The sequence below is a fragment of the Gymnoscopelus braueri genome (genome assembly GCF_963280865.1).
Source record: "Gymnoscopelus braueri genome assembly, chromosome: 8".
Lineage (NCBI taxonomy): Eukaryota > Metazoa > Chordata > Actinopteri > Myctophiformes > Myctophidae > Gymnoscopelus > Gymnoscopelus braueri.
The window spans coordinates 11,600,706-11,626,626 of record NC_137609.1 but is presented as its reverse complement, the minus strand read 5'-3'; the positions used below and the strand labels follow the sequence as shown (position 1 = coordinate 11,626,626).

The following is a 25,921-nucleotide window of genomic DNA, read 5'->3' as shown; positions in this document are numbered from 1 at the left end:
AGTCAAGTATCCAAAAATGCAAATACTCAAGTAAAGTACAGATACTCAACAAATGTACTTAAGTACAGTACTCAAGTAAATCAGCCACTGTCCACCACTGTGAATCAACTAAACAACTGCAACAGAGCTGAGGTGTTTTTAATTTAGTTTGAAAGTGCCTTTACATCATTCCATGAGGTATACAATTCTGATGAGTTGAGACGACGTATACAGTAGGTCGTCAATCATTGACTAAACAATCTTGTGTACTAGAGACATTGTCAATCTTTGCATTTCCACATAATGAATAACGCCTTATAGAATCTGAAATTCATGACACACTCATAGAATAGAAAACTAAAACTTAAACAAATTCAGAGTCGAGGTTGACACGTGATGGAAACCCTGTCAGTTACAGAGAGTTCACAGTTGTGGTCTTATTTTGCATTTGCACACACACACACACACACACACACACACACACACACACACACACACACACACACACACACACACACACACACACACACACACACACGCACACATTTCAACAGTCATCAAGGTTGAGTGCACTGTGAAATCCTGAGAATTAAGTTAACTTTCAAGAGCTAACCACTGAAGCCCTATCTATATACCTGTACTTTGTCATAAGACAAATAGCTGATCTACAAGCTCATAACGTATCACATTGCAATGAATTGTGAGCCTGTAGATCTGCAATTTTCTGCTATTTTTGAACAAACCTTTTCTTTTCTTTTTTTGTTGTTGCCTGTAATGGCATGCTTAATATAGAGATGCTAGGGTTAACGTGGTTAACTTAATGGTCAGGATTTCACTGTGTGGCACTAAACATAATATCCCTCAGCCCATGAAAAACCTGAAGCACAAATGTCTATACTGGTGGTTCTCCTCTATAGGTCCTGGAAACCCAGAGTACTGCTGGTCAATGTTCTAATCGAGGAGGACTCATTTACAATAGAACATCAGGTGAATGCCGGTAATGATAACTTGATAGAACAGAAAACCAGGAGTAATCTGCGCCCCCCGTGACTTAAAATTGCTAGTAAGAACAACCACATAAAAACATTCCAAAACATCCCCACGATGAGGTTCTCTAAGAATTCTAAAATAAAATATTTTTTATAGTATTGCTGTTTTTTCCTTCTTTTTCTGGGGATGCTTTAGTGCAAAAAAAATCTCATCTCAGACAATTACATTAATTAACAGTTAACCCAAACATAACCTGGGACATCATTAACTCTTAAGGTCTTGCGTAGGGAGTGATATTGCACTGCTTTTTTTCACCAAACAAAACGGGGACGGGGCAACTTTATCAATACACCCACGATACAGGCACCCACTGCGGAGTGGAGGTGGCGCGCTCAATGGCCTCCTCCACTCCCTTCACGCTCTCGTCGACGTCGTTGTTGACGAGAATCACGTCGAAGAAGTGTCTGTACATGGCCAGGATGGACTCAGATTCCTTCTGGATCGCCTGCAGGGCTTCGGTCTAAAGAGAGGGAGCGGGGGGGGCATAGAGCACAGTGTTAGAAACCGCTGGTCGAACAAGGGTTAGGGTATTGTTTTGAATGTTTTTCAGGGTGTTGCTATTTCCGAAGGCTTAACCCCATTAAGACCCGAGAACGCATCTGTGTCATTTTAAGATTTTTTTGGATATTCAAAAATAGCAGATCTACAAGCTCATAGCGCGAGTGCCACGCTATGAGCTTGTAGATCTGCTATTTTTGAAAAATCGTGAAAATTTGAGCAAATCTTTGAATATATATATATATTTTTTTTTAAAGCAAACTTTTTAAACACAAATCTTTGCTTCTGGGGATTCTACAAATGTCTTCTGTTTAAAAAATAAATAAAAAATGTTGCTATAATCAGTGGTTCTCAAACTTTTTCATGTCAAGGACCCCCAAAATGATATGTATTTTGGCCGCGGACCCCCATCTCAAAATATTTTGTTCCAGGACCCCCCAGAAGTTGAGTTAAAAACGTTCGCTATGGAAAAATAGATATTCAAAGATTTGCACACATTTTCACGATTTTTCAAAAAAATAGCAGATCTACAAAGCTCATAGCGCGGCACTCGGTGCCGCACTATGAGCTTGTAGATCTGCTATTTTTTAATAGCCAAAGAAATCTTAAAATGACACACGGTCATGTGTCTCGGTCTGAAAGGGTTAAAGTCAGAAAATGAGTACGCACCTGGGGAGCTGTGTTGGTGGGCGCGATGAAAACCACAAGAGGTGCAAAATCAGGAGTTCTCATCAGCTTCAAAGTCTGCGGTGAAAAGTCAATTGAGAAGAGCTTTTGTTAAAGTGTGGAAACTATAAAGGCCCAATATGTGATTCCAAAACCATACACATATTCTGCCCCCAGTCTTGCATGCTGTATGTTTTACTTGAAACAAAGTATTGTTGTGGAGCTGTGCGTCTGAGTAGTGCGAGTCGTAACCAGACAGACAGATCATACTGCTTGCTTCACCGGTAGAAAATAACTCTCTGCGGTTTCAAATTCCATGTTGTTGTGATACTTGAAATGTGGATTGTGCCTTTAAATTCAAGTGCTATCTAGTGGTGGGACTTAAATGTTTATGTTATTAATTTTGATTGCCTACCTGTGGCTCTATATCCAACAAGGCGATTTTGCCTTGTTCTTGAATTTTCTGGATGGTCTCAATCTTGGTGCCAAACATGAATCCCTGGAAGCTGCCGTATTCCAGCAGCTCATTTGCAGAGATGCTCTTGGTCATGACTTCATTAGAGACAAAATAGTAATCCTGCCCGCTCTCTTCGTCTGCACGTTTGGGTCTGGTGGTGTCTGCGTAGAGACAGAATTAGAGCTGAAAGTTATATTTCTGCATAACATAAAAAAATAGGATTAAAAAACAACCGACATGTTATCATCTCTTCCTTCTTTATCTCTTGAACGTTTACAGTTACAGTTTCAAAACCACTACCCCTGCACACAAGGAATGCGATAGCCTTGGCTTCACTAGGGCTGAAGTGGCACTTCAATGATGTCCAGTTTGAATGTCACTGTTTCGAGATGGTGGCAACACTTTTTACAGTTGAAAATACATGCTTTTTGTTGACATCGTCTTGCACAACACTTACTCACCGAAGCATAAATTAGGCTTCATGCGTTGGTAGCTACACTCTATTCAGAAAACTAAGTAAAAAACAGACAAACAAACAAAAAAGAAAAACAGCAAGGTGATAAGCTGCTGTACTTACGTGATGATGGGTAGGCAAACTTCTCTGGGTATTTGCTCAGCAGCGAGCTTTTGATATGGCTCCTTCCTACTCCAGGTGCACCTAAAAGGTAAAAGTTTCATTGATTATAATAATAATCTCCGATTATTATTTTGTGTCAGGAAACCTATTCATCACGTCAGACTTCAATTGCCTTCTGTTAAACTATTTGTCCTTCCATTAGCTTTCTTTGTGATTTATTGTATTGATACTTTTTCCACATTGACATTTTCTGGCTGATATTGTTGTGCCAGAAATCATATAATATAATGGACACTATTTGGAGTAAACAAAAAGATAAATGTTTCAGACCTGTAAAATATTAATTTTTTTCAAGTTTGTTAAAGTCCAGACTATAATATAATATAGAATTCTATAACCAAAATTCAGAGGGACAAATAAATATCTTCATGGAAGTTGATAACATGGCCCAGATAACAATGGGGGCTTACCAATAATCACCAACGTTTTTCTTTTAAATGCTGGAAGCCGAACAACCTCCTCATAAGAAATCACATCCAGCTGGTCAAAAACTGTGAACAAGTATAGAGAAAAAAAAAATTTGCATTGCAGAAATCTATAACGGCTGACAATGAAAGAAACAGTGTAAGTATGTATATCTTCAATAATACACACTGGAGCTGTGTTTAGCCAGGTACTTGTCTTTGCACTTCTTCTTCTTTCCAAAAGGGCTGCAGGAGGGACTGCCTTGAGTGGCCTTGCTTTTACTTGCCGACCTCCTGCAAGGATAAGAGTGTTACATTAAGCTAGGTGCAATTCTGCCCTTACTGTCTGAAGTGTCTGGTGTCACATGTAATGTCAACCAAAACAAACATTTTCGGTTAAAAAAATAAGAGAAAAAACATCCAGTAATTTTTTACTCCAAAAGTAACGATTTTGAGTCAAAATTGCTTAGCTTAAAAATAACAATTATGGCATTTTCACACACCCTTGGTGTTTATGTTCACACTGTCTGCCTGTTATGAAGGCGGTCGATTCGCTCTGTCCGTCCAGACAGTGTGAACGGATTCTTAGGATGTATAATACGAGGCTATGTCCTCTGGGAAGTGGAGCCCCTGTCTGCACACTAAAAATAAACGCTCCGGTATAGCAGAACACCAGGTAGAGAGAGGTTACGAACTAATGGGACTTATTTTTTTTTCACCTCTGACATTTGTGTGTTATTCAACTGAAATCGATAAAACTAAACTAATATATGAATCTGGGATTAGAAATGGGTGTCCGAGAGGCTGTACCTACCATTCTTGGAGCTCGGGGGAGGGTATAAGTCCAGCGTAGTCGGCTGTACAACCCACTCTGCCTTGCCACCAATTAGGATCCTGTTTGTTGATGATCTGAATGATGTCACCGGTCTGGAACTTCAAACCTGCCTCTTTGCAGGGGATGAGATCGTCTTTGGCAGGGTCATAGTCAAACTGAGCCCTCATGTACATCTGCAGGTTTAAAATACATGCCAGGGAAGAGGAGAGAAATTCACATTTTCATCATGTCATGGAACAGGTGATATATCTTTCTTTTGGTGGGTGTTGGGAATAGGAAAGTTGAATCCCATGACTGAAATATGGCCTCAAAAACTTGGTCTGTGTGTGGGCTCCTGATCGCTTTCTCACTTGCCCCCAAACTGATTTTAGCCATAATTGTATTATCGTACTGTCCAATTGCACTAAAAGTGAGGCCACACTTATTCTCAATACTTAATTGTGTCAGTATGTCCCTGCAACATAATTTTCATCAAAACAAATTATGCTGGTCGTGGAGTATAGCCTTTCTTTTTTTTCAAACTTATAAATATACTTTGTTGTGTTGTTTATACATGGGTGGTTAGAATCAAAGGAGTATTGAGCAAATGTGATTCTTCTATTGACTGTGTTAATGGTTGACAGGATGGACGACAATTTCCCCTTCTCATTTAATCCCTCAGTACAAGTGTTAGGACCCTATGAGAGATAATGAAGTGTTAAAAGTGAAATGTTAGTCTTGTACTAATTCATAAAAGGAACATAATTATGCACCTGTATTTTGTCTTATGTTGGGCTCTAAAAGTGGAGAACATTTCTCTTTTTATCAGCCCTGGGAAAGAAATCTGTGTGAATACTCATCATTATATACATATACAAATCCACATTATCCTTTTTATCACTGGGAGGTACAGGTACTTGGTTATACAGAAATTCACTGAAACATCAATAATAAATGTAAGCTATTTTTCAAGCTAGGTTAGTGCATTGGTTAGTATTCAGTACTTGGATGTTTTTGATTTCCACAAGTCACTCCAGTGGTTGTGGTAAACATCCTTATTGCCTTTAACACCCCCCCCCACCCCCCACACACACACAAAAAAGAGGGGAAAAAAAGGAAGGATAGGGTGTACAAAAATGTACTTAATATAATGGCATGAAACGCTATGTAACTACCGCTTAATGCACTACAAGCTTCAGGGTAAACTGCCATCACTGACCACATCATAAGCTGTACTTATGAAAACACTAACTTAATGTTTATCATTTAGTTACAATTGTCAAGATGTCCCCGTCCAATCTGACAAGGGAGAGAGTGAGACATTTTGTTTAGTCAATAAATTGCTTAGTCAATAATGTAATGTGTGCAATGCAAAGGAATTGTGGATGTTACAAAATGGCTTCTGCACATGGAAGCTATGTTATGGCCAGAAGATGGCAGAATGAAACTCATTGCAAATGAGTTTCAGGTCAAATTAGCAGCGAATCTAATGTGAGTGATGATCTTTATATTATTGGCCCACTACAGCAAACTTAGAATGTTATATAGTCACCTGTGTCTCTCATTCAATTATGGAAGATTCACCTGATAAAGAACACATTCCTTATAACAGAGGAGTTTTGGAAAAGACAGGACAGTTCAGTCTAATTTATGCCCCGAAAAGAACCGATTGTCAAGCTAACGCTACGCTCTGACCTGTGTTGTTAAGCTTGAAATTTCAGCAAGCAACATCACCATGAAGCTAAGTATTAACCAGTTATATATATATATATGCTGATCTACAAGCTCACAACACATTGCAACGCAGAGTATTGTGAGCTTGTAGATCTGCTATTTTGGACATTTTTGGAAAATGTTCACCTATGACATGCCCAAAATAGGGACGCCAGGGTTAATGTAGTTAATTAGACTTTCGCGCAAGGGGCACAGCACTATCCAATTAACAAATATCTGATTATTCTTAAGATTTGACTGGTCACAGACACCAATCCATAACCATCACAAGGCCATATTTCTCTTTTGGAGCAGAGTAGAAAAATATGTAGAATTTCATTAAAACAAAAAAGAGAAATCAGAATGGGATGCTCAGTGTCTGCAATCCTCCATGCAACAATAAATGGCTCAAGGACAATGTGAAGAAAGCTCCCACAAGGATAGATTAATCACAACAAAATAAAACATAAATCACAAAACAAAAGTGCATTTATGATCAGGGAATGTTCAGGGAATATCACTGAGGCTTACCTCACAGTCTCTGGAGCGACTCTGCACATTAGGAATGATCTTCATTGTGACTGCGCCATTGGTTTCTTTCTGTAAACGATGATATGGGGGGGGGGTAGGGCTGAGTAATTAACCAGAAATATATCTAATCCAATATTTAGAACCAATAAGCGATAGCCGACTTATCTCGCTCATGTAGGTTAATCGAATAATCGAGAAATGTTAATAATATATCAACGAATTGGCATTGATTAGTCCGAGTAACCACCTAACCCTGTATTATATTTCAGTGCACAATGATGGCTCACAAAAATAGCCGATCTACAATGTTACGTGTCACTTCATGACACGTCGTTGTCAGCTTGTAGATTGCCTATTTCACGATATATATATATTTTATATTTATATATTTTTTATATAAGTTCATTAACCCATTCAATCCGGGGACGCATCTGTGTCATTTTAGATTTCTTTGGCTATTCAAAAATAGCAGATCTACAAGCTCATTGCGCGAGTGCCGCGCTATGAGCTTGTAGATCTGCTATTTTTGAAAAATCTTGAAAATTTGGGCAAATCTTTGAATATATATATATTTTAAAGCAAACATTTGTAACTCAAATCTTTGCTGCTGGGGGGGTCCCTGGAACAACATTTTTACAAATGGTTTGCTTTAAAATATTTATATTTAAAGATTTGCAGAAATAAATTAAAAAAATGCAGATCTACAAGCTTGCGCTATGAGCTTGTCGATCTGCTATTTTTTTAATAGCCAAAGAAATCTAAAATGACGAGATGCGTTCCCGCCGGTCTTAAAGGGTTAATTGAGGCAAACGTTTGAAAAAATCCTGACAGAGATTTGAAGTCTTGTTATCACCCAGACCTAGATTGGGGTAAGTTGTCAAGTCAAGTCAAGTGGGCACCTCCCATCACAGATGTTTCAAAGCATTAGGTGATTACATCCCTGGGAGCAATCAATAGCATACTGGAACATTGATTTTATATGGATACATTCTAGTGTAGCCCCCCAAAAAAAGAAGAAGTAGTGTCAAGAAGATAATTGTAAGCATTTACAACTTAATGGCTTACCAGGATCTTTTGCAGCTGATCAACTGAGTGGTTGATGACACTTGTCCCATTGATCTCCGCTATTTCATCCCCTTCATGTAAAGACCCTGGAGAGAGGCATACATTTATATCAGAGGGAGACTAGCAGTAACACCAAGAATCTTAAATCTGTGCTCTTTGATTGTCAGCATTGTAACTCCTTTATTTTTTTTATTTTTTTTTAAAGGCGCTTTGTTTTAGTTAAATTAGTATTGTCTTTATATCTGTTGGGAGCAATCTGAAAATGGCATGCGTTTTCTTTGGACGTAGACTTCACTCTCTCAATCAGTCAATCAATCAGTATTTACCTATTTAGAGACTCTTTGTCAAAGTGTCTGACAAGTATTATCATCCATCTGTTGTTATTGATTTGACCAGGGAGTTCAATTACTGAATGAATAATGAATGAGTTTAGTTTGAACAGTATGCTATTGCTATCTGAAACTCTCACTGATCTACTCACTCTTGACACACAGCCAGACCACTGTTTGCCATTTTTTAAATTGCGTCTACACAGATCTGTGTGTGGCATTTATAGAAGGTTAATCACCAATAGTCTATCATCGTTATATTAACCCTTTAAGACCTGTGTCATTTTTTGATTTCTTTGGCTATTCAAAAATAGCAGATATACAAGATCATAGCGCGGCACCGAGTGCCGCGCTATGATCTTGTAGATCTGCTATTTTTTTTAAATCGTGAAAATATTTTTTAAATATTTTCTTTCGAAAAACTGTTAGGATTTAGATTTTTTTTAGAAGCGGCCTCAGGTCTTAATGGGTTAACTCTATTGCCTTGATGCCCGTCAAGTACAATTACCTCCTACGAGTGTAAAAGGCAATATTTGAACAGCAGAAATGTAATCGTCATGCTTATGCCTAATTTTTACTCTGTTGTGTTATATGCCGGTGTCTTGTTTTGCCGTGGCCCCGCAGGACACCGTTGTAGGACTGAGAAGGGAAAGGGAGGGGGAGGGGGAGGGGGGGGTATTTTCTGGTCCCCAGGGGAGGGGGGGGGTGCTTTTACTGCTTCACCCAGCAAAAGGCTGCTCAGATGGCTCTGATGAGTACACAGGGGGAGCTGCCTGATTTATAAAAGAATAAATAACCCTTTTAGGGCAGGGGTCTTCAACAGGGGGTCCGGGACCCCTAGGGGGTCCTCAGAGTTACTACAGGGGGTCCGCCAAATTTTTGTGTGATATGATCTCTTTTTTCGCATTGACCACTTGAACCCTAGCATCCCTATTCTGAGAAGAACTTTAGCCAAAGATAGCAGCGCGAGGCGTTGTGAGCTTGTGAGCTATTTTTTGCAAAGAGGTATAGGTGTAGAGGGGAAAAAGAGCAGACCAAGTAAAAAAAAAAGGTTAATCTGAAACACAATTTGATACAATATAGAGGGGGTCCCTGCTTCATCTCTCTCTCAGCTAAGGGGTCCTTGGCCTGAAAAGGATGAAGACTCCTGCTTTAGGGGTTAAGTGTCTTGCTCAGGGACACTTTGACAGGCCGACGGTCCTTCCGATTCTCAGACGGCCTCTCTATCCTCTCAGCCACGGGCCACCAAAATAAATCTAACATATATATAATATACATACGGTGTAATATAACACATAAATCTGACTTTTGATTTCCGTACCTTGCCTGTGGATCATGCCCCCGTGCAATATTCTTGCCACAGTGCATCGTTGTTTGTCGTTCAATTTCAGCGTCACCCCCTAGAATTCACACACACACACACACACACACACACACACACACACACACACACACACACACACACACACACACACACACACACACACACACATTTACGATCATTAAAATGATCCTGTAAGTATGCTATTCTTACTCCTGTGTATGAAACGGACAGTGAGAAATAGATGTACAGTAGAAAGATACAGATTTACATTATGTACAGTGCATGTGTCGTCCATGCTTCTTGCTATTAAATACATTTAAGAAACAATAAAATAACAACTTATAGTTGTGGATTTAATGTTAATACTGTATATGAATTCTCAGCTACTCAAAATAATTGACTAAATAAAAAATAGAAAACACTATAGCCTACTGCATTGATTACGTTAGATTTACCATGGGTTCTGAGGGATTTTTTTCAAACGTCACTTCTCTCATCTTGGTCATCTCTGCCCCATTCATGTGACCAGCTGCACTGCCGTTGGTGTATACGTCCGTTCCCTTACACTCGTAGCTTTGCATAGCAGCCTGTGGGACAAAGAAACAACAAACATATATCTTATACTTAGAATCCTCAAGGCGCGTCCGCTGTTTATCCGCTCGCCTAGCACACCAGTAGACCAAGTCTCTCCAAACTTTGCACAAGTGTAAGTCATGGGGTTGGGACATTCAATAGGCTAGCTTTCATGCTTTCAACTATCATAGCTTTTTTTTTTTTTACTTTGATTAAAAGTCAGATTGTTCCCCACATTTTGGCCAGTAGGCGGCTCGCTCTACTGTGTGTGTACATGCGCCATCTACAGGCAGCTACAGAGAGCACATGCCTCCATTCACATCAACAGAGCTGCACTGGAAACTGGGGGGGGGGGGGTCTTACAGGTAGTAACTGCATGGAAGATGGTGGGGTGTGGGGTGCTGGGGTATGGGGGCTTTCATGTAGGAACTGCTTGGAAGGGGGTGGAGGTTATGGGAGTGGGGGTTATGGATTTGAGGAACTTTGGGGTATGAGGGTATATGGAGGCCACCTGTCTCTTGTCATGTTGGCTGAGAGCAGTGGTGGAAAAAGTACTCAAATTCTTTACTTAAGTAAAAGTACCAATACTGCAATATAAAAAATACTCTGTTACAAGTAAAAGTCCAGAATTCTAAATTTACTTGAGTAAAAGTACAGAAGTTTTGGCGTCAAAATGTACTTAAAGCACCAAAAGTAAAAGTACTAAAATGTTTGAAAATAGCAGATCTACAAGCTCACAACGCGTCGCGAGCTTGTAGATCGGCTATTTTCAAATAAAGTGGTTAATGTATGTTTCATAATGTAATAATTTATATCTGCAAAGTAACTAGTAACTTAAGTTTTCAAATAATTGTAGTGGAGTAAAAGTACAATATTTGCCTCTGAGATGTAGTGGAGTAGAAGTAAAAGTATTGGAAATTGGAAATACTCAAGTAAAGTACAAATACCTCAGAATTGCACACAAAGTAAATGTACTTAGTTACTTTACACCACTGGCTGAGAGGGACATGCTCTCGCAGGTTCTTAAGAGCGCTGATGCCAATTTTCAGCAGCAGGTGTGCAAAACTTAAAAGTAGTTCAACTGTAGCTATAAGAGGGCATAGTGCTTCAAACTGGTGTTCACAGGGAGCTGCTACTGTAGTAGTTACAGTAAAACAAGTACCTGCATACACCCTCATCCACACAATGCTTTTGTTTGTAATTTCATAGGTGTTGCTCAAAAATAGTCATGTCCATTGATATTTCAATGTGTATGTATTTAGTCCACTGACCCTCCCTGTAGATGAAAAGACCAAGTCAAGTACTTCTTAGTACAAGGTGGCGCACAGGGTGGGTGTTTACAGGACCACCTGTTTTGCTTTTTTATCAGAAGCATGCATTGTTGTATGTTCCCATCCCATTGTTCCCTGAAATTAATGGTTTTAACAAACACTACCCAGTGGGAATGACATTAGTTCAGGTAAAGCCAGGCAAAGGGTCAGGGGTATAGCCAATAGCCATAGATAAATAATACAATAATTGGCAAAAGGATAAATGGTTTACATGTATACTGCAGCTAGTATGCTCTGTGCCATTTGGTGACTATTATCTAAAGAATGATTTAGAATCAAAATCAACGTGATTTGCAGGTGATGTTAAATATATTAGCTCCATAAAAATCTGCGAAATATAATGAAATTACATCTAAAAAGGGGAAATATGGATGTGTTTTTTTTTGGTCACCCTGATTCCTGTTGACAGATTAAGATTCCAGGCAGCAGGTATTTTGAGAGAAATTGATGAAGGTTTTGTGTCTCAACAAGTCGCGTTTCATTTGCAGTTTTAACATATGTTCAAGGTTGAAAATTAACCCAATGTTTAAACACTTCATTAAGCATGTCCGGCAGTCTGGTCCATCTGGTCTGGGTGGCCATGGTGACCACATCAGTAATGGGGTCACATCTCTTGGCAAATATTAAAGAGTGGGATGGAAATCAATCTCATTTCAACTCAAAGCCTGTGCTTTGATGTGATGAAGAGACACATCTGAGGTATTCTTTGGGCCAATTTCTGACGTATGGGAAGGGGGCGGTTTGTTTTGGACTAAAATGTTGGCTTTTATGTTTTTTTTAGATAGAGCAAAGTAACTAATTCAAAGGTAGAATATCCCTGTGGGGATGATTACTTTTGGCAGTCAAAATAAGAAACGGAGTGAATTTTTATACACAGTCCTTTGAAATGATTATTCCAAAGTGCTTCACAATGGGGTATGATGCATACTACACACATTATTTCACCTTTCTTCATACCTTATTAAGCAGCTGTACCATTTGACAAATTTGAAAGTTCTCTGAGAGCAGTATATTCTACACATATCTTTTGCACACATGTATATCTATCTTTTAAGATGTCAGGGATTATCTAAAAGATTGTGAGTTCCCCACAACTGGAAATTCCAACGAGGAGTGTTGCAGCGGCATTATGAAACGGCTCTACTCTTGCGATAAGCGTTTCTGATAAGACACGCTTTATTGATCTCTCCAAGGTGCAAATTTAAATAGGCACCTCTCATAAAATATGGAACAATAAATCCCATAAAGGTTCAAAGAGTTGCACTGTACACCAGTGGAGTAAAGTAACTAAGTACATTTACTCAAGTACTGTACTTAAGTACAATTGTGAGATACTTTTACTCTACTGGAGTATTTCCAATCGTCTATACTTTTACTTCTCAGAGGCAAATATTGTACTTTTACTCCACTACAATTATTTCCAAACTTTAGTTACTAGTTACTTTGCAGATATAAATTATTATATTATAAAACATACATTAACCACTTCAGCCCTATTTTATACCTATAGGCTATTTGAAAATAGCAGATCTACAAGCTCACAACGCGTTGGAGATCGGCAATTTTCAAACATTTTAGTACTTTTACTTTTGGTACTTTAAGTACATTTTTATACCAATACTTTTGTACTTTTACTCAAGTACATTTTTAATTCCGGACTTTTACTTGTAACAGAGTACTTCTACATTGCAGTATTGATACTTTTACATAAGTAAAACATTTGAGTACTTTTTCCACCACTGCTGTACACCAAAGACACAACTTTCCCTGCATCGGCAAATCATCATAAAAATGCGTTCGCGGTGATACGCTCTCTCTGCACGGTACTTGTTCTGTTTGTCTGTTTGTCAAATAAAATAAAGATGATCGTCCACCTCCTCTTCATCTGAGGTGGTTTTTGCCACAAACGATTCTGACAGTTGTTTTTGCTGTTGGGTTTATGAGATAGCATGGACAGCCTCCAGATGGTGCTGTTCTTCATTATTGTCCTAGGGTTATCAACTAGTAATAGGATCTCACCCTGCTACTAATTTTATAGTTTACTAGTTTGTGTGTGTTTAACCTAAGCCCATATTTTTTTTATCGCACACACTAGGCCTAAGGCAAGCTAATCCCTGGTTTGATGTCTTAACCCAAGGCCTGAGGTTCCAATTCTACAAAATGTCTTCTAAATCCTAACAGTTTTTATATATATCGAAAGATTTGCATACATTTTCACACGTTTTTCAAAAATAGCATCTAATAGATCTACAAGCTCATAGCACGGCACTCGCTATGCCGCGCTATGAGCTTGTAGATCTGCTATTTTTGAATACCAGAAGAGCTTGATATCCACAGGATGTCTAGATTAGAGGTATGGAACGTGACAAACGTGACGTGTCAAATCTCCTCATCGCTTATTAGAACTGACCTCTGGACCCTATCACGCCCCGGTCGAGTTCATGCTGAACTTGGTAGATCTGCCTTTTGGCTTCTGTGGTCCTTCTTTATTGAATACATGGATACACTGACATTAGACACTCTAGTGCACATGAGTCATTTTAGAACCCTGGTGACTAGGTCACCGCCGCTATGTAATTGTCTCCGCCAGGCCGAAAGGCATGGCGAGAGAGTATGTTTTGCCCCCTGTCCGTCCGTCCGTGTGTCCGTGTGTCCGTCCGTGTGTCCGTGTGTCCGTCATTCTGTCATTTTGTGTACAGCTAATCTCCGGCACCGTTGGCTTGATCGCAGCGAAACTGTGCACACACACTCCCTGGATGCCAGAGCAGAACCTCTGCCCCAAATTTTTCAAATTAGCCTTTTATAGCGCCACCAGGAGGCCGCTTTTTGCAAAACACATTTCTTGACAGTACTCCTACCGATTTTATCCAAACATCACGCAAATCAGTACACAGTATCTCTATAGTCATGTGATCAACACGGATCTGTCCAATTTTCCATATTTCATCCTGATTGGCTAAGGTTGGCTTCCAAAGTTTGCAGGATTGCTCTGTTTTCAACAAAATGCCTCAAATCATGAACGCAGCTTGCGATTTCCGTGAGATTTCACACGCACATTCCCACTAGGCCGAGGAAGAAATGCCACTTGAAAATGTTCAAATCAGCCTCATGGTGGCGCTATAAATGGACGATTTGTGTTTTTAACTATAACTGCACCGATCTGCATGAAACTTTGCACGCACACTCCCTAGAGGCCAAGGAACAACAACTGACCTGCATTTTTCACATTTGCCTTTGATAGCGCCACCAGGAGGCCGACTTATGTAAAACACATTTTTTGATATTAAGCCTTCAGAATTTATCCAAATTTCACGCACATCGGTACACTTGATCTCTATAGTCATGTGATCACGATGGATCTTTTAAATTTTTCATATTCCATCCTGATTGGCTAACATTGACATCTAAAGTTTGCAGGAGTGGCCCGTTTTGAACAAAATGCCACAAATCATGAATGCAGCGTCCGATTGTGGTGACACTTTGCACGCACATTCGCACTACATTGAAGAACAAATGCCACCCTTTTATCATTGCCCTATTATAGCGCCACCAGGAGGCCAATTTTGCAACACTTTTCTTTTTTATATTACTCCTACACATTCAAACATCATGCAAATCGGTACACATATAGTCAAGTGATCAAGATGGTTCCGTCCAATTTTTCATATTCCATCCTGATTGGCTAATTCCGAACATTGCTGCCCCACAATAACCTACCTGACCTGGCGGAGACCTGTGCTCCGAGGAGCACTTTTTCTAGTTGTTTTTAGATTTTTGTTCTTTCATTCATTAAGACCTGGAACGCATCTGTGTCACTTTTTGATTTGAGCTAAAAAGCATTATTTTACACTTTGGCTATTCAAAAATAGCAGATCTACAAGCTCGGTGCCGCGCTACGAGCTTGTAGATCTGCTATTTTTGAAAAATTATGAAAATGCGTGCAAATCTTTGAATGTATATTGTTTTAAAGTGAACATTTTTAACTCAAATCTTTGAATATATATTGTTTTAAAGTGAACATTTTGCACTCAAATCTTTGCTTCTGGGGGGTCCCTGGAACAAAATATTTTGAGATGGGGGTCGGCGGCCAAAATAAATAAATAATTTTGGGGGTCCTTGACATGAAAAAGTTTGAGCACCACTGATATAGAAACATACGTTTTTTCAGAATACTGTTGGGATTTAGAAGACATTCGTAGAATCGGATTTAAGTCTTAATGGGTTAAATTGTTTTGATAATATATTTATAATTACTATATTTCTACATTCCTATTATTATAAGACCACTTTTCAAAGGTGGTCTTTTGTCTGTGACCCTTTTTTATCATGTCCTGATCCCACTGGTGGAGAAAAGCATGCGTTTGAGGTTGTGTGGGATTAGGTGACTCATCCAATCAGCCACAGAAGTGCAATGTACTGTAATACAGTTATTTATCAGCCATGAGTTGGAAGGAATAGTTTTAGTTTAGCCTTATCACTGTACGTGCAGCGAAGCACACGGACAAACTTCTAGTAAACAGATTAAATTACATCCTCCCTGGGGAAGTGGGCAGTTTTCCTGCTGCAGTGCAGAAAACAGCACTGCGTTTAAGATACAACACTGATTTCCAGGTCAAATGAGCAGACACCTGGGTTTCAACATGTATTCACATGCTATTCCGACGGCGTTCGAGGGTAGACATGTGAAGGTCTGTTATTATGATAAGCTCTTAAGCTAAACTGTGGGAGCTAAGAATCACACTTATGTCATCAGGTATGACAGGTATGACGCTGACGATGAATAGGAGACTGATTTTGTGGACTTGAAAAGAGTGGTGGAAAAAGTACTCAGATGTTTTACTTAAGTAAAAGTACCAATACTGCAATGTAGAAATACTCTGTTACAAGAAAAAGTCCAGAGTTAAAAATGTACTTGAGTAAAAGTACAAACGTAATGGCATCAAAACATACTTAAAAGTTAAAGTACTAAAATATTTGAAAATAGCAGATCTACAAGCTCACAACGCGTCGCGATGCGTGATTTATATCTGCAAAGTAACTAGTAACTAAAGTTTTCAAATAATTGTAGTGGAGTAAAAGTACAATATTTGCCTCCGAGATGTAGTGGAGTAGAAGTAAAAGTATAGACAATTTTGAAATACTCCAGTAAAGTAAAAGTACCTCAAAATTGTACTTAAGTACAGTACTTAAGTAAATGTACTTAGTTACTTTACACCACTGTATAGGACCACAGTAGTGACGAGGACTCCCCTTTCGTACGACCATCTTGCTACAGTAAATCTCCACAATTCTTGACACAAGTGTAACCTTAAGTATCTTGACATTTTATCTACATCATGAACCAATGTTCACAAGCAATACTGATGTCTTGAGCACACAAAATGGACTAGTGAGCTGTGAAAAGGAGTCTCTTCCTTCTTTTCTTTTAACATTTGCACAATGGGAGAGAGAGAGAGAGGGAAGTCACATGGTTAAAGGAAGCTGTCCCACCACAGTGTAAAGGTCAGCTAGTATTGGCAGGATGATTAATATCAGAAGCAGTACAAAACGTGCTGAGGCACGCTGAACAATATTCAACGAAACATGCAGAGGTGTGATTAGGAAGACTCTCAAAACTTGATATTCCAAAGGATTACTTTTGATATGTTTGTTTGATTTGGCGATGTCAAAATACAGTATGCAAGAGAGAGTTAAATGTGGAGGTGGTAGATTCTTCGTTTTTTTTTTTCATCGTGAGAATTCATGCAAATCTTTGAATATATATATTTTTTTTTAAAGCGAACATTTGTAACTCTGTAAATCTTTGCTTCTGGGAGATTCTACAAATGTCTTCTAAATCTCTAACGTTTATTTTTTTTAAACTTATGTTGATATCAGTGGTGGCAAAGTTAAAACCTTTTACATGTCAAGGACCACCCAAAATGATATGTATTTGGCCGCGGACCCCCATCTCAAAACATGTTGTTCCAGGGACCCCCCAGAAGCAAAGATTTGAGTTGAAAATGTTTGCTTTAAAAAATATGGATTACAAATTTGCACAAATCTTCCACGATTTAAAAAAATTAGCAGATCTACAAGCTCATAGCCGCGCTATGAGCTTGTATATCTGCTATTTTTGAATAGCCAAAGAAATCTTAAAATGACACAAATAATGCTTCCCCGGTCTTAAAGGGTTAATAATGAACTTTACATATCGGAGATGCTATGATCCTGGAAAGGCCTGCTGTCAATTTAAACACTGGGTGCCGGGGGGTGGCACTATCCTGTTAAAAGGATTGATCATTTTGAAGCCTAAATCTTGTGCCATTTGCAAATCTTAGTCGACTTCCAGACAGTGAATATGGAAAAACAATCTAATCATCCCCCCCGCCCCCTTCTCAGGCCCACAAATAATGATTTGCTCTGCTGTGTCACAATCCGTCCTTTCTTCTACTTGATGTAGGCCTAATCTTTTTCTCTAGTACTCAAAATGTCTCGGTAACAAAAGCCTTTGTGTTGTGAACAATGTTGCTAATCAGACCACTTTCCAATTTTTATCAAGCCCATTCCTCAACTGCTATTTCAAGGTTTGTAAGGGTTTTAGTGTAGAATTGGCGTAAACTCAAATTCTTTCTGTCTTTCTCGCTGATTTAGGTGTTTTTGTTGATGAATTGTAAATTGTGTGTATGTTTAGGCCTGGTCTGGAGCTCTCCTTCTATTTGATTTGACTAGACTAGAAGATTCAAAGTGACTCTTAATTGTGACAATGTGCTTGGTCAGCATTAAGTTGAGATAGGGAGGGAGTGCCACATAGTTGGATAAGTTATCTGTGGAAAAATAGCCGCTGGCTGTAACGTGTGTGAATAAGAAGTTAAGGACAGAAAAAGCCCCTGACAGGCCCCTCTCCCTTTGTGTCTCTAGTCTCTACAGAGAACTGTGTTCCTCTTAGCTTCCTGATTCCACTGCACTCACATCAGCACAATCTTCAGTGTTAACTCTGCATGTGTAGAATTGTACAGAGACATGTCTAGTCATGTGATCAAAGATGGTCAAAAACAAAAGGGAGAGGGGGAAAAAAAGGCAGGCTGCCTTGCACGCTCTTGGGTTTGTTTGTCAATGTCGCGTGAGTTTCTGGCTTTCATGAATGTTGACTGAGGTGAATACCCAAATCCCTGTTAAGTGATGACGATGCAGCCTGAAGCTCAGTTATAGATACTGGGTGTGGGAAAAACAACAGTGATGTCATTTAATTTGCTCAAATAGGATCATCAAGTATTAAAACCGTTGCACTTCAAAATGCTAAGGAGCACTTCTGGATAACTACACATACATATATACCGTACGTGTATATCTTTATAGAGTCCACAAAATCAGTCTCCTATTCATTAATTGTCAGCGATCAGCTCTAAACCACATATCCTGTATTTATTGTTTTACGTTCTGCAGCCATTATATAGAGGAACCTATCAGTGTTGCCATCTATTGATTTTCTTGCTCTCAGATCCGTATCTGAATCAAAAACATGACTTATTAATGTTTCTCCCCATAGTGGTTAGCCAAATGTTGATCGGCTTGATCTTCTGCCAATAGTCAAAGAACTACTGATGCTCCATATTTGAAGGGCTAGACAACTGAGACTGAACTGTCTGATACTGAAAAAAGCTGTACCCATGCCAAAATAAAACCCATGCCAATATAAAATACTCATGACAACAAGTCAAACCAAATGTGCTTAGAATGAATGAACAACCTAGTTGTGCAGACTAGGCAGATAACGCAAATGAATTTAACTTCATACTCAATCATCAAAAGGAAAATAAAATCAACTTTGTGAGATTTCTGCAGATCAGTGAGAAGAGAGATTAAAATGGAAAGAAAAGAGGCAAACTGTGCTTACAAATACGGCGCTTTGCCACCAGACTTTGCAGCAGTTAGAATGATTCCTCTGCAGTGTGTGAGAGCAAAACCACATGAAAACCAGGTCTGATATATCACCTGCCTTCCACAAGTGGAAAGCTGTTACATTTCTGTTGGCAGCATGCCACCTCAAAACCTGACTTATGTTAGTGCCTCCAGGGGGAAAACTAATATTCAGAATAATATTCAATCACGTTTAACATAATTAAAAATGAATACGGTACGTTTTAAAATACAGTTGAATACACGATAATGCCTTTTAACAAGGCAGCTGAGAAATCTATACAAAATCTGAACTGTTCTTGGTTCTAAAACAGGGATGGGGAAACTTCCATAGACGTGGTATCTATTTAAAGCCAGGTAGAATTCCTAAGCCAGAATGATTTGCCTAGATGTCACATACTGCATAGTTGCTGTAACCAACTTAGTTTCTACACATTGCAACGTGTTTTTCAGGAACGATTGACAATGATCTGTGGTACAACTTTGACATTTAGTGTTTGCTAAACTGCTGTAGTGTACACATAATTTATTATTGCTTTATTAATCTTATTACAGCAGAGAATCCCAAACATTCCTTTCCTGGGCTATATTCTCTACTTCTGACTGGGATTTCCAGAGGCATTCCAAGGGCCAGTGTGGAGATACAATCCCCCATCTGGTCGTTGGTCTGCCTTTCCAGCTGGACGTGTCTGTGTGGATTGGAAAACCTCCCTTGGGAGTGGCCCGGGGTGCATCCGTATTAGATACCTGTCCTGAACCACCTCAACGGATAAAAAATCGAACCTAATTTTCCACTGGTAGATGGAGAGCATTGCCTTCTGGCTCAGCTCTCTTTTCCTCATAACATTGCAGTACAGTAAACACAGTACCGCCGCTTCAATTCTCCTGCTGATCTCCCCAGCTCTGTCCTCCCCTCACTAGGACTGTCACGATTACAAATTTAAGTTGAAAATTAATTGTCACATAAATAATTGCGATTTGATTGTGTTTTTGGCATTGAGCATTTGGAACACCATACCATTTTAATTTGTTTGGTTTTAGGCTTCATAATCACAAATTGCACAGGGCAAATATGACAAATAACTTAAAGGGGAAATCCACCCCTTTTCAATATTTAACTATGTCATTAATATAGCATAAAAGAGTTGTGTGGAAATAAGAAAAAAGTTCCCCCCTTTCTGTGTTGCCTTGAACTGGAGGATTGATTGTGGGTTTAACATTGCAAATTACACCATGATGAGTCATCACAGTGTAATTTGCAATGTTAAACCCACAATCAATCCTCCAGTTCAAGGCAACACAGAAAGGGGGGAACTTTTTTCTTATTTCCACACAACTCTTTTATGCTATATTAATGACATAGTTAAATATTGAAAAGGGGTGGATTTCCCCTTTAAATATACAAAGACATTACGGACACATTTAATCATTTTATACTTACAAAAAAAAGACATGTAGATCTGCTATTTCTGCTATTTTTGGATTTTTTTTTAAATATATGAACATTTTTCAACATGGAAACGATTATGCAAAATAATTGCAAATAATTACGATTATGCAATAATTGTGACAAGCCTACCCCTCACTCATGCACAAGACCCTGAGTTACTAGTACGCCTTCACTTGGGTTAAGGACTCATTCCCTACCTGGAGTGGGCACCTTATTTATTTACTTGACCTAAACCAGTGGTTTTCAACCAGTGGTCCGGGGACCACCAGTGGTCCTTGGGGGGCTACCAGGGGGTCCCCAGCTAAATTAGTTAACATAGCCTCAGAATCATTTTAACCACTTAGCTTTGGCTATTCAAAAATAGCAGATCTACAAGCTCAAAGCGCGGCACCGAGTGCCGCGCTATGAGCTTGTAGATCTGCTATTTTTGAAAAATCTTGAAAATGTGTGCAAATCTTTGAATATAATCATTTTTCAAAGAGAACATTTTTAACTCAAATATTTGCATCTGGGGGTCCCTTGCACAAAACATTTTCAGATGGTGGTCCGCGGCCAAATGTATATCAATTTAGGGGTCCCTGGCATGAAAAAGGTTGAAAACCACTGACCTAAACTGTTCAACAAACTAGGGTTAAATGTTTTCAAATATAAACTATAATTATAAAAACTATAATCAAATCCAAATTGATTAGAAAATGTTCGGTTCGGCATCGGACTCAAAAATCTTCTGATGAAAAGGCTAGAACAGGAGCTGCCCACGAGAAATTGGGAGACATAACCCTAATCATACACACCTTAATCAGAGTCATACAGTTTCAACACACAAACAAACATGTGCTACTGTGTTGTGGGCCTAAACTACCCCCTGGATGTACTGTAATCACGGTCACATGATGGAGAAGAAAGTGCTGAATATAAAGTTAAAGTGACTACAGTACCGTAAGGTACTGACACACAGTGAAAGACCTTCATTCTGCACAAAATATCCCTTGTGACTCAGTATTACTCCTGACTAGGCACTAATCCAAAAGAAGTTGCTGATCTCACAAATCGGCACAGTTTCACTCTGATGTGACTGTCACTCAAGGTCACTTAACTCTAAACTGTCAGATACCATTAGACCAGATAGGCTACTGCAACTCAGACCTTGACTGGTCTGGCCGCATGCTCAGTCAAACCCCTACAACTGATCCGGAATAACGGCGCACGCAGGCAATAGTCTTCAACCTCCCTACATTTTCACCTGTCTTACCCCTCTGCGTTCTATTCACTGGCTTCCGGTTGCTGCCTGCACCCAGTACAACTCACTGGTGATGATTAGCTACATGGCAATCAAGGGCATGGCACCTTTCACCTTCAGGACATGATCCACCCCTACACCCCTCCCTGCACACTTTAGATCAGAGGTTCTCAACCTTTTCAGGCCGTGACCCCCCCAAAATAATCATATTTGAACTGGGGACCCCCCACTCTGATAAGCACTTGGAATGTACTGTAGGAGTTGAGGCATAACATTTTGTTTGACTGTAGATATAAATTGTGAAAATAGCCGATCAACAAGCTATCAGCTTGTAGATCTGCTATTTTCACAATTTTTGCCTCTTTCATATATTATTTGACAATTTGGCCAATGTTTGACCAGTTTTTATAATGTAGTTTGTTGATTACTTTTGATGCAGTGATGGTGTTTCTTCTTTTCTTTCTTTTTGAGGTATTAAAAGTCCTTAAATTCTCATTCACTGTCACCCCCACAAAATCACGCGGGGTCCCCCCCCACAGGATTGAGAACTGCTTTAGATCAGCTAACACAGAATATCTGGCCCTCCCTTCCCTGTGATGTCCTGGCCTCCTGGCTCCCGAGCTATGGGATGACCCTCCCCCCCATAGGACTGCAGCCTCACTCCCCATTTTCCACCGCAGTCATGAAACTGGCCTCTTCAGACTCTTTCACTTCCTAGCACCACTCATTCCTTGTATGACTTCTTGTTGCCCGTCTTGATAGATGCTATGCAGATGTATGTTTGTTACTTATGCTAGTTATGTTATTTAGGTAGACATTATGTTTAAGTGCTGTATGTTATTTAGTTTTGTTATTTTACTTGGTATCCTAGTTACACTGTAGCACTTAATTGTTTTCTTGCACTTTAGTTTTTGCTGAATGTTCATTCCAGGATAGGGACGTTATGGTTCATGTGGTTAATTGCCTAATAAATCAGTACATTATTGTAGCCATATATAAAGATACTGGCCCCAGTTTTCACATAAAAATGCGAATACATAGCTATTACATATTATTATTATTATTATTATTATTATTATCATGTAGCCCGGTTTATCTATCCGCAATGTATCGCAGATTTTGTTCTGTGCAAATACCCTTTTGCCAGGAGAGTTGCTGAGTTTGTTCTCGTCACAGAGGTTGGCATTAAGCCTGATGGGTGATACATACAATCAAAGTCATGTGATAACATTTATCCCAGTCCCAGGATAGGAGGTGAATAAGTAACTCTAAAAATAGCCTAAAATCAAATATACATGGCTCATTATTATGGGAGTAAACAGGTCCGTTATATCACGTGAATAGGCCTCCCCACGTACAGTTATTTCTGTATGTTTACACATTGCAGAAGTGAATCTTGCCTATAACATGTCTATGGAATCTCTAAGACCAGCATTTTACTGACACTGACTGACATTATTGCAGCATGACAGTACAAGTAACCTAGAGAGTGGTTATTTTGATCAGAGTTTCACTGTTATCTCTGACAGTAAAGGAATTCTGGACCAAAGTCAGACCATATCGGACAAACATGACTAACAATAAAATTAGATTGAGATCTAGCCTAAATCATATGATCAATAGGGGTTATTATTATGGGGGTCCGTGACCTAATGCATATCATACTGATATAGCCTGGGTCATCGCCATGCTGGCTTGTGGTGGACATTTTGGTCAAAATAAATGTTTTGCCATGGACATACAAAATGAGTGGACAATAATATTACCAGAAACACATAAAGCTAGACCTAAATGACCATAATAGGTCTGTAACTCTGAGTGTTCAAATGTAACCGTCCATTTGGTTACATTTAAACCAATTGGTTCTATTTGAACACTCTCAGAGTTAAGGGGGTCCTTGCAAATAAAACATTTGAGAACCACTAGAACTAATGTGCCAGAGAGTCATAGTAAATCAGTGTCATACGTATTCAGAACATACATGTATTTTGACACAGGTTTTCTTCAGAATATGATATTCTTAAGAAACCTTGGAGACTTGACATTCAGTACTTGGGTCTTATGATCAAAATAAGAACATTATGATGGTGTGTAAAAAAAAAACTAAAATTTGCCACGGACAAAACCAGGTCTTTGCCACCGAGGAGGACACATCTTGTCCGTGTGTGTACGGACACATCGATGATGACCCCTGAAATATTAATATGAGGGTGCGCTAGAAATGAAAAAAGGATTGAGTTGAGAAGATGATCCGGTATAGAGCGGGCAACTGGAGCATAAACATTTAAACTTATAACTTATTCCATCGAACGGCGGTGACGTTTGGCCGGGCTATTACAACAACAACAACAAATATAAGCAGATCGATCTATTGTTGTCGGCAAGCAACGACAACGTTAGAACTAAAATGTACATAAAAACAACAACATTACATCGTCCAATCCAGGAAGAAGCAAGTATAGTGTCTGATGTTATTATGAGCGTGGTTTAAAACGTTGTAATAAGTGCAGATCGTCGTTTACCTTCTCAGACTTGGGCTTGCTGTGCAGAAGTTGCTCCAGGTACAGGTCGGAGAGCGCTGTCCGCACGCTGCACACCGTCTCCAGTGGGACGGCAGGTTCGTTTTTATTAGATTTTAACGTCATCTTTCTTGATTTCTTGAGAGAGAGAGAGAGAGAGAGAGGTGGTGAACCCGATGTGTCCCCTGATCAAAGGTCCACCTATAGAGAGAGAGGCTGCGACACCGATAAGGAAAGAGACAAGAAGATAAAAATCTGTCCCTCTCTCTCCGCGGGTCTAAAAGTCCAAGGTTCTGCGCTGTAATAAAGACGTTGAGGAGATGATGTACTTATTGCGAGGAGAAGGAGAACACAGCTGACAAAGCAAGTAAACCAGCGTTGCCAGATTCCGCGAGAGAAACGAGCAACCGCGGGTCTGTGAAAACCAAAAAGTAAAGCGGCTATTTTGGCCACATGAGCACTTTATTGAACCTTTATTAAACATTGGCTATTTGAAAATTGTAGATCTGCTAATTTCAAAAGAATGTTGGAAAGAAATTGACAAAGTTGTGGAATATATTAAACATTCATTTTCACTTTTTTTATTTTCAATGTTTTATTTGGGGTTTTATGACCTCAATTACACCCAAAAAAACTGAACTTAGAACATTCAGTGGATTTTCTGTGGTCTGGGGTTTTCTGAATAATTAGGCTGAAAAGTAATCTGAGCTTGGCCCTTCGACAGTGAGGTCACAGTCGATTAATCCCGCCCACTCTCCTCCTCGCCCCTCCCCTCCCCTATCCTTTCCTTTGGGGGGGGCGGAGCAGAGGCGATGATTGACAGGCAAAATCCCTCACCAGCGACACCCGCAGGCAAAGATTTCTTTTTTCATTGCAGTTGAAAAGGCTTTAGAAATGTGAGAGAAAAACACCTGCCATGGATCACTGGAATGGAATTTTCACTTAAAACTTTTTGTACACTTTTGAAGGACCAGGACAAAGACTTTGAATGTGGTGTAAAAGTGAATGTCATTAAACCTTTAACAACACAAATCTGGCACAAAATATGTTCAGTCCGCAGACAAATCAAATGCATGTTAATCTGGGGGTCCTTGACATGAAAATGTTTGAGAACCACTGGTTTAAACAACTTTAGGAAACAAGCCATAATGAGCAACTTACACTTTAGAAACAAGCCCAAAAAAAAAACATTTACAAGCAACTTTACAGAATAACAAGCCCCAAAGTCGCTTATAAGTCGCGGACATGGCAACAGTGAAGTAAACATGCAGTGAGTGGCTGCTGGAAGGGGGGCCGGCCTACTGCAGGGCTCTTACTTAAGAGGGCGTACTGTACTGTTATTGGTACGGATGGCCAGATGACGAAGCTCTCGAACAGATCGTGAGGAAGCACAATCACACAAACAACGGTTGAAAAAAAAACCACTGTCATACATTAGTAAT

At 39.4% G+C, this 25,921-nt stretch overlaps 1 protein-coding gene across 1 annotated transcript; it reads right to left on the bottom strand.

Annotated features, from left to right (window-relative positions):
* Positions 1 to 436: 436 nt before the first annotated feature.
* mpp1 (MAGUK p55 scaffold protein 1) lies at positions 437 to 24,807 on the bottom strand. The gene is made up of 12 exons (XM_080435858.1): positions 24,483 to 24,807; positions 9,923 to 10,054; positions 9,465 to 9,543; positions 7,815 to 7,900; positions 6,750 to 6,818; positions 4,506 to 4,699; positions 3,882 to 3,985; positions 3,698 to 3,778; positions 3,228 to 3,308; positions 2,609 to 2,811; positions 2,197 to 2,271; positions 437 to 1,489 (listed from the first exon to the last, which is right to left on the bottom strand). Exons 1-12 carry the CDS (start codon positions 24,603 to 24,605, stop codon positions 1,313 to 1,315), a joined length of 1,404 nt encoding a protein of 467 aa, XP_080291984.1. The 5' UTR covers positions 24,606 to 24,807; the 3' UTR covers positions 437 to 1,312.
* Between the last annotated feature and the right edge of the window lie 1,114 nt (positions 24,808 to 25,921).